The 9948-nt window shown below is 50.9% G+C and overlaps 1 protein-coding gene and 1 non-coding gene across 3 annotated transcripts in view; both read right to left on the bottom strand.

Annotated features, from left to right (window-relative positions):
- Positions 1 to 794: 794 nt before the first annotated feature.
- The window catches only part of THSD1 (thrombospondin type 1 domain containing 1), a 28397-nt gene continuing 19243 nt past the window's right edge, over positions 795 to 9948 (bottom strand). The window contains exons 4-5 of one of the 2 annotated variants that reach the window (XM_019971355.2): positions 7822 to 7980; positions 795 to 2416 (exon numbers count right to left, since the gene is read on the bottom strand). In XM_019971355.2, coding sequence (XP_019826914.2) covers positions 1044 to 2416; positions 7822 to 7980 — 1532 coding nt within the window. In that variant the 3' untranslated portion in view covers positions 795 to 1043. The remainder of the gene's footprint in view (positions 2417 to 7821; positions 7981 to 9948) is intronic. The other variant, XM_019971356.2, reaches the window with a different exon arrangement.
- LOC139186311 (U8 small nucleolar RNA) lies at positions 3859 to 3990 on the bottom strand. Its single transcript, XR_011569905.1, has one exon. It is a non-coding gene; the product is annotated as a U8 small nucleolar RNA (small nucleolar RNA).

The following is a 9948-nucleotide window of genomic DNA, read 5'->3' as shown; positions in this document are numbered from 1 at the left end:
CTTCCACTTCTTAGCTTATGAAATGACCCACCCCTATAAAAACTGAGTATCTTTCCAGGTGGCATTAGTGGTAAAGAACCTGTCTGCCAGTGCAAGAGACACAAGAGACATGGGTTCGATCCCTGGGTTGGGAAGATCCCCTGGAGTAGGAGAAGGCAACCCACTCCAGCCTTTTTGCCTGCTAATTCCTATGGACAGAGGAGCCTGGCGGCTACAGTCTATGGGGTGACAAAGAGTCAGACGTGACTGAGTGACAACATGTGTGTTAAGTTGCTTGGTTGTGTCAAACTCTGCAACCCTATGGACTGTAGCCTGCCAGGCTCCGCTGTCCATGGGATTCTCCAGGCAAGAATACTGGAGTGGGTAGTCATTTCCTTCTCCAGGGGATCTTCCCAATGCAGGGATTGAACCCGGGTCTCCTGAATTGCAGGCAGATTCTTTACCGTCTGAGCCACCAGGGAGGCTCAGACATCACCCAATTCTCGCCTGAAAACTATTCTGGAATATCTATGGTATCATTATTTCTAGGTAGCCTAGAAATAGCCATCATTGACAATCAGCCACATATGAAACCTATTTAATTCCGCCTGTGCAGGAATCAAATTCTGAATTATCTATAACTTAATAAATTACAATTCACAGTTGTGTTAGTGAGCTTACTTTGTTCCAGCACTTCTTACATTGAAACACTCAGATGTGTTTCCAGTTGGAAGCTGCCAATGAAGTGTTCATACCATTTCACACTCACATGCTATATCTTGTCATTTTTGATACTCATATGAGAGACCAAGCCCTGTTTTGCTCTTGTTTAAATTTTATTATCATAGTTAGTAGTGATAAGCTGACAGAAACAGGCTAAGGAAGGGGAAACGTTTGAGATAAATAACTTCTTATGAACTGAAACACACGTGCACACTTGTGAGTTACCACCTCGCCCACATCCTGCCCTGCTGTACTGAAGAGTCCACAGAACACTGTAAGCAGCCGATCCCTGGATCTGGGCCCAGGACCCCGCTGTGGGAAGTCTCCGGGGTGATGTCAGGCTAGATAACCAGCTTCTCCACACTCAGCGTACTTGTGGTTTCATCCTCTTCATTTGACCCAAAGTATCCCGGGAGATCCAGCATCCGTTGCTCTGCCTCGGTGAGGCCGAAGGACGTATTGTCGTAGAAGGCGAACTCCGGGTGGGCGGGGAAGCTCTGACACTTGTCTTTTCTGCCCTGAGAAGGACTCAGAGGGCTGACCCTCTGGTAACCATCTTTGGGCGCCGGTGGGGAAGGCTGCTTCCTTGAGACACTCCTGTGACTGGGGGACGGCCCCCTCCGAGCCCGGGGAGGCTCCGGTCTCTCACCTGCCCCCACGAATCCGGCCTGGCGATCCCCCAGGTCCGGTTTTCTTGGGGGCGGTCCCAGGGAGTGGGGTTTGGGGAGAGGGCTTAAGGGACCACTGGCCCCCGCTGCCCCTGGGCCATGGTCCCGTTTCTCCGGGAACAGGGCAGTGCCTCGACTCGGAGGCCGGCCTCGTTCTCCGGCCTGGTCCCAGGTCCGGGCCCTGGGGCCATGGGCGGGGGTCGGCCGAGGGGTCAGTGTGGACAGGCTCCTCTCCCGGAACGGCCGGGCCTGCCTGGCCTCATGGAAGCTCGCCGTCCTGCGGAAGTGGGACCCCCGGGAGTGGCTCCTCACCTGCGACTTGCGGAGGAGGGTCTGGCTGGGGCTGACGGCGCAGCTGGCCGCCGAGAATGGATGGTCCAGCCGGGAGGGGGGCCTGTCTCCAGCACCCACGGTGGGGGGGTGCTCCAGGAACGGGGATTTGATCCGAAACTTGCCAGCCGCAGCTTCCTCGGGGCTCTCGGACCCCCCGGGGGATGCTGCTGCTGCTGCTGCGGCGGCGGCGGCGGCGGCATCGATGGCCGTGTCCGTCAGGGGGCTCTGGGACACGTGGTACACCTTGGTGGTCTCCGTCAGGCCTTTCTTCTTCATCTCCTTCAGCTGCTGCTGGGCCAGGCGGTAGCTGAACAGGGGTGGGATGATCTTCTGGGCGTTGGCCTGGAAGCTCTCGCTCCCCGAGGCCTCGTCATCGGGGGGCGCTGGCACGCTCCGCCGGTAGGTCAGCGGGATGCCTGGGTCCCCGGGGCTCCCCGCCGGCCCATCACCCGCATCCGAGAAGCTGCCGCGCGGCTCGCTCAGCTCACAGATGTTCTCCTCGTCGGAGTTCTTCCGGCAGCCCGGCCCGTGCAGTGAGTTGTGGCGGGCGGGCGTGCTGCACTTGGGGGCGCGGCCCAGCTTCCGCCAGAGCGTGATGAGCACAGTGGCCACGATGATGAACAGGCACAGGGATATGCCAGTGACCGTCACGACGTTGTTGGACTTCACGGGAGCCTGGGGCTGGAGAGGAGATGGGCTGGATGGTTGGAAAGCTACCAAAAAAAAAAAAAAAAGAACAAATGCATCCTCTGGTATGGTTCTCTCTGCATGGGTCTAAGGTCTCTGGGTGGCTTGCTCTAATTATCTAGCAGTTAAAGTGAAATAAACAAGGACTAGGACTTCTGGTCATGCATATTTCTACAGACAACTTAAGTCAAACGGAAAAAGAGAGACTGGTAGAAAGAAGTGCGGTGACCAGATGGGCCACATCAGGGTGACTCCTGGGCACATTCAGTGTCTGCTGACACTTGAACCCAAATTTCTACATAGAAGCCTCAGGAGGAGCGTTTCAAGGTAAAAAAATCAAGGTTTTTCACTTAAGGTAAGGTAAATAAGGGCTTCCCCGATGGCTCAGTGGTAAAGAATCTGTGTGCAATGCAAGAGACTTAGGAGATGTGGGTTCAATCCCTAAGTGGGGAAGATCCCCTGGAGGAGGAAACGGCAACCCACTCCAGTATTCTTGCCTGAAAAACTCCTTGGACAGAGGAGCCTGGTGGGCTATAGTCCAAAGGGTTGCAGAGAGTTGGACACAACTGAGCACTGGGCTTCGGCTGCGGCTGTTAAGTTGCTTCAGTTGTGTCTGACTCTGTGCAACCCCATAGATGGCAGCCCACTAGGCTCCCCCATCCCTGGGATTCTCCAGGCAAGACCACTGGAGTGGGTTGCCATTTCCTTCTCCAATGCATGAAAGTAAAAAGTGAAAGTGAAGTCGCTCAGTCCTGTCTGACTCTTTGCGACCCCATGGACTGCAGCCTACCAGGCTCCTCCGTCCATGGGATTTTCCAGGCAAGAGTACTGGAGTGGGGTGCCATCGCCTTCTCCGCAACTGAGCACTAGAGAGAGGTGAACATGGGATATCGACAGTTAAATGTACCTTTGAGATGAATGTTGGAAAATTTTCAGTAACACTTGAAGTGCAAAGTAATTTAGGCAGGTTGCAGCTACATGTGCACATCTCAAGAGAAATTAGTAGGTGAAAATAGGTCTTTTGGCAATATATTACAACTCAATTTTTCTCTCCCGTGTCTGGGAACTGCCTTTCCTAGGTACTGGAGCCTCTGTTTTCCCACTTCTGCTTTCTTAGCTCTCTTATCTCCTCCCTCCCTTCCATGTGGTGCTGATTTTCCTCCTTCTTCCCTGGTCTCTCAGTCTGGTGTGTCCCACGGTCATCAGAATGTTTCACCAAGACTCAGACGCCACTTGGGACCTCAGCCTGTACTGCCGCTAAAGTACCCAGGAACCTGAGACCACCCAGTTCCACCCGGCAGGACCTCTCTTTCAACTCTTAGGCCACTGTCCATCATTTAAGCCCTTCCAGTCACCTGTTCCCTCTTTTTTTTTAAACTAATTAATGTGGCGTGCTGTGATTCATGGGGTCGCAAAGAGTCGGATACGACTGAGCGACTGAACTGAACTGGACTGAGTTAATGTATGTATCAGGAGCAATCAGGGTCTTGCAAGTCGTGATCATGCAGAGCCATTAATCATGAATCATTCGAGCTCCAATCACCACATTTTATTCTGCCCTCCAAAAGGGGGAACAGGTAAGGATTAGCCTACCAGATGATTTTTAAAATTTATTTTTAATTGGAGGGTAATTGCTTCACCACAACGCTGTGCTGGTTTTGTCCGGTGTCTCTCTTCCCCAGTCTTACCCCCAGCTCCGTGAGTCATCTCCTGGACCCATCCCCAGTGCTCCCCTCCCCTTTCCACTGCACCCTATGAGACACCTATAGCCAAAGACCTCACCATCCAGAAACTTTCCACAAAACACTGTTTGTCTCCTTGCCTGACCTGAGGATGGGCCCTCCCGCAGGGCACAGCCTCCTCCACCCACTCTTGGGTGGGAGCTTTGTTAGCAGAGCCAGTGGCAGGGCGTGTCCCTCAGCCTCCTCATCCCTGGCTGCCATCTCAACCAACTCTTTCACCTCCGTGTACAAGTTCTACTCTTCTGATGCCCATGTCCATCCACCCAGACACCCCGCTACCTCTCCTCAACTCTTGTCATCTCCCCACTTCCAGGCAGTCATCAGTCAGCGGTACCCAGGTCCAGTCTCCCTCACCATCCCAGAGCTGGGACCCATCCATGCAGTTGGCAGCAACAGAATCCTAAGTTTCATCGGGATGCTCCCCTCTCCACGCTTGCCACATCCAGACTTGGTAAATCCTCTCCTCTGCATCCCACTGCCTTGGGTCACTGACAAACTCTTTTAACAGGCCTCCTTGCAGCCATTCCTGCCCCTTCTGATTTCTACTCCACACTGCAGCAGAAAGAGCCCTCTACAGCACAGGTCCAATCTTTCAAGGGCCCTCAGGATCTGGCTTGTCCAGCCTCAGTGTGTGTGTGTGTGTGTGTGTGTGTGTGTGTGTGTGTGTGTTTTGCAATTCAAGGGCCCTCAGGATCTGGCTTGTCCAGCCTCAGTGTGTGTGTGTGTGTGTGTGTGTGTGTGTGTGTGTGTGTGTGTGTGTGTGTGTTTTGCAACACTATGCGGCTTACAACATCTTAGTTCCCTGACCAGGGATTGAACCCAGGCCCTTGGCAGTGAAAGCACTGAGTCCTAACCACTGGACTGCCAGGGAATCCCCCTGTCCAGCCTCATTTTTATCCCTCCTTCCTGACACTGTCCTCCAGCCACATCAAACTGTTGTCAGTTCTCTGGGTTTCTTAAGGTGCCCATCATTTGCTGAGCTTTCATCATTGCTCCCTTTGCTAAAACTCCCCTTCTCACCTAGTTCACCAGGTGACACTTATTCAGCTTTCAAACTTCAGCTCCCGTATCACTTCTTCCATGAACAGAGGTGTTCCTAGCCTGGATTGTCGCCAAGTATCCATAGCAAGTTGTGGATATCTTCTATTGTACTGGACGCTACACCTGCTTAGCACACCCGTGTCTGCTAAGTTACTATATCATACGCCCCTTCCAGACAGAGAGACATGGCTTACCTATATATTTCCAACTCCAGTCAATAACTGGCACAGAGCTGGTACTCAATCAATGTTATATTCGGTAATTGATTCATTATTTTAAAGGTAGTAACAAAATGTTCAACATCCCATCTGATGGAATGTGGGTACATGGCAACTGGATCCACCCACTGCTGCGGCGAACAAGAAGGGCCAAATTAATGTAGAACCTCACTTAGACCTTGGCATAAAAACATCCTTTCAAAACCAAACAGAACTCTAGACTTTCAAACAAGTGAAAACAATTGCATGATGAAAGACGTGTTTCCTGGATGATCAGGTCTTCGTCTGCAGACATGATCGGCTGCCCCGTCAGTGGCAAACGTACATGACAGACCTCTTAGCTGTCACCTTGGACTCTGGTTGGAATCCTTTAAAACCACAGCTGGAGAAAAGCCCCAGAGGTGCTGACCTCACCCATCTCTGCCTCATCTCGTCTTTCCCTGAAGTGAAGGAGAGCTTCCTGATGCTAAGCAGCCTGCAAACAGGTCTTTACACTTTGAAGGAGTGGAAAACAGCCTAAACCGCAAACAGAAACACTTGGGAGAAATGATCATTTTTATCCACATGAGCATTTATCTGAGGACCACTGACAGTAGAAGCAGGGGTGTCTGTAACACTTACCCTTTTTGCTAATTTATAATGCACAAATTTCTAGTTCCCACCCAGGATTAAAGAGATTAAGATGCCAAAACATGAAATAATACCACAGCCGCAAAAACGGACTGCTAATTCCAGGATGCTTTTAGAAAGCTAGACTGACCTGTAATATATAGACGCAAAGTATTCAAGTTAGGGAGCTTAGGGTGAGGCCAGATCTAGTCCCTTGCTTTCTAGCTCTATGGTCTTGGGCAGGTGGCTTATCCTCTCTCTGCTACAAAGTTCATACCTGTATATGGAGATAACGATGGACCGACTTTATACATGCAAGGCACTTTAAAAAAATGCCTGGCAGCACCAAGCTCTCAAAATCTGAGCCCAGCATAAGAATCCTTGTCTTGTAGAATTTTTATGAGTTTTGAGTGAGACATGTAGTAAATGGTTGATATTGCTGTCATTGCTAAAGGTGCAGTAGAAGTCAGGGGCAGTTGATTTTTACTTCATTTGAGTATCATGGAACTCTAGATGGAATAGCTTAACACAGCATGCCCTCCCAGAATGAAAAGCAAGAAGTTACACACAAGGAAGGAGCTATGGAGAGTAAGGGGACTTATAAAGCAAAGGATAGATGCAGAAGAAAGCCTTAGAAGACAGTATGAAACACAACTGGAGAAACAGATTTGGGGTGGGGCCCAGAGCTGATGAAAGAGGAGGGGAAAGCTGGGGCCTGGGAGGAGAGCCTGTGTCTGAAGCTGTAATAGGAAAATCACAGAAGAGAGAATGGCCTTAGGATGCTGGAATAAAGGGAACAAGGCCTACAGCATGGGCTGCAAAGACCAGACAGCAGGATTTTGGAAGGTCACAGGTGGGGACACCGGTCAAGGTACTGCCAGATGCTGGTGGTTTGCTCAACAAGGTGCTCTGAGATCAAACACAGAAAACATCGAACTCCTCCAGGTCCCAAAGGGACAGGAACCGGGGGATGGTTTTCAACCTGGAATTGGAGAATGGAAGAAGTCAGGACTGGAGAGGGGCCTCACCTAAGGGTCAGGACCAGAGCAAAGGCTGGTCAACTAAATGGAGAGCTGGCTGTGTCTCAGATGGGGGATAGTGTGTGCAAAGAGCAAAGATTCCCTTTTACTGTAACCTGTGGGAAATGAATGGGATTCAGCTCCATAAGCTGCGGCAAACCCAGCTGAGTGACCTGAGCACCCCACCACAGACCATCTACATCAAGTCCTCACTGAGCACCTGCTGGTGTGGGCCTTCGAGATGCTCAGGAGGATGAAGGACGGGCTAGTCTCCAGGTGATGGTAACGTGAAATGCCCCACCTTCTCTTCCTGGGCAGGGGAGTAAAGAATAAATATAGGGCCCTTCAGGGGATAAGGCAGGGCGTCTTGCCCCATTTTGGACAATTGATCTATATGGTTCCCTGGGACTTCTTGGAGATGAGGAGGAGAAAAACAATTTTTTAATGTTTCCCCACAGTTTTGATGGAGAGAAGTTAAAGGAGGGAGAAACAGCAAGAAATCTTGGGAAGAAATGATCATCCCTCCCATTTTTTGCATTTTTAAAAATGATTTTGTATGTCTGAACCTTTCATTTAGACCAATGTCCTTGTCATGTTCCCATTTTTGACAATGTTAAGTCCCCGGTCATCTTGCTGGCAAGCCAGCCCCAGTGTAGACACACTGAGGGGCACAGAGTCTGGACAGTCAGCAGCAGCAACAATGCAGTTAAGTCCACTCCTGAACTCAGACTGGCGACTGCCAGGCAGGCCTGAGTGCAGCAGCCCCTCCAGGAGAGGCTCGGGCGGGAGGATGGATACCTACCAGCACAGTCCTCCAGGGAACACGGGGAGGTCTCCGAGGACATTCCGGGGCAGCCAGGTCGGGAGGGGGAGGAGGTCAGGCACACGCGGCGACGCTCTCTGACACCGTCCCCGCACGAGGCGCTACACTGACTCCACGGCTGCCACAGCCCCCAAGTTTCTGCAAGGACACCGGTCAGGCTTTTAATACTAACTCACTCGGAGAATCAGAATGTCAGCACACCCGAAGGAAGCGGCAAAACTCAGGCTTTTAATACTAACTCACTCGGAGAATCAGAATGTCAGCACACCCGAAGGAAGCGGCAAAACTCAGGCTTTTAATACTAACTCACTCGGAGAATCAGAATGTCCGCACACCCAAAGGAAGCGGCAAAACTCAAATCTCAGGCCACGAAAAGTCAGTAACGCGGAACATTCCTAAAGATGGGCAAAGCTGGAATACTGCTGCTACCCTTACGAAAAGGAAAGTGACAATGTGAGTAGCTCACTTGTGTCTGACTCTGTGCGACCCCATGTGCCCACCAGGCTCCTCTGTCCCTGGGATTCTCCAGGCAAGAACACTGGAGTGGGTGGCCATTCCCTTCTCCAGAGGATCTTCCCGACCCAGAGATCAAACCCAAGTTCTCCTGCATTGCAGGCGGATTCTTTACCATCTGAGTCACCAAGGAAGCCTGTTTAATTTATAAAATAGCAACCATTCTAGAACCCATCAGACAGCAAAGGTCACAGGACAACCAAATGGCCTGAATGACAAGGAAAGACAGACTCCTCCAAGGAAAGTCAGGATGCAAACATTATTTCCTGGGGCAGACGCCAGGCCTCACACAAGCTGGTGAAAAGAAGTCATCTAAAAATGTAATGAAGGGGCTTCCCAGTTGGCTCAGTGGTGAAGAATCCACCTGCCAATGCAGGGTACATGGGTTTGATCCCTGGTCTGGGAAGATCCCACACTAGGCCTGTGAGCCACGACTACTGAGCCCACGTGCTGTAACTACTGAAGCCCACACGCCCGAGAACCCGTGCTCCACAAGAGAAACCACTACAGTGAGAAGCCCAAGCAGAGCTTACCGCCATTGGAGAAGGTCCACACGCAGCAACGAAGACCCAGCAGGGCCGAAAATTAATTAATTAAATTAAAAAAAAAAATGTAACAAACTATCAGAGGCCTGGTGAAGGCTAATACAGAACCCCTGGGAGCCACACTACCCACGGGAGATTTATACCCACTGGCAGGCTCTTTGCCACCGAGCTCATCAGACGTTCACAAGGAGGTCTGAGGGCAGGTTCAAGACGGGAGAGAACCTCCCTGAGGTGGAGGCCAAGGAGGGGAGGAGCAGCTTGTGGGAAAGACACAGACAGACCTCATCCAGATCCTCCTCTCCATCTGTCATCAAGAGCCTCAACCACTAGGGACAGGCCGGGAAACCCCGTCACTCTAAGAGCACCAGCTGAGACCTAGTGCTGCCAAGGAATGGAAGAAGAAGAGAAAGCTTCACCCTTAGAGAGGAGACCCAGGGCCGAGACTAAAACGGAGCATCTACCACTGGTGAGGGGCGGCATCATCACAAAGACCCCACGTGGTGATAATGTTAAACACAAATAATCTAAAGACCAACTAAAAGACAAAGACTGTGGGGTTGGATAAAAAAGCATAACCCAGGGACTTCCTGGTGGTCCAGTGGTTAAGATTCCACGTTTTCACTGCAGGGGGCACGAGTTCAATCCCTGATCAGAGAACTAAGACACCTGCATGCTGCCCAGCGTGGCCAAAAAAAAAAAATGACACAACTATATGCTGTTTAAAAGAAACACACTTGAAGTATAAATACAGAAACAAGTTCAAAGTAGGAGGATAGAAGTTATACTTCATAAACATTAATGAAAAGAAAACTCAGTGGCTACATTAATATCAGACAAAGTAGACTGCAGAACAAGGAGTATTAGAAAGAAAGTGAAGTTGCTCAGTCGTGTCCAACTCTTTGCAACCCCATGGACTGTAGCCTACCAGGCTTCTCCGTCCATGGGATTTTCCAGGCAAGAGTACCGGAGTGGGATGCCATTTCCTTCTCCAGGGGCTCTTCCCAACCCAGGGATCAAACCTGGGTGTTCCGCATTGGAGGCAGACGCT

The sequence above is a fragment of the Bos indicus genome, chromosome 12 (genome assembly GCF_029378745.1).
Source record: "Bos indicus isolate NIAB-ARS_2022 breed Sahiwal x Tharparkar chromosome 12, NIAB-ARS_B.indTharparkar_mat_pri_1.0, whole genome shotgun sequence".
NCBI classification, from domain to species: Eukaryota; Metazoa; Chordata; class Mammalia; order Artiodactyla; family Bovidae; genus Bos; species Bos indicus.
This window is presented reverse-complemented; position numbering and strand designations above follow the sequence as displayed.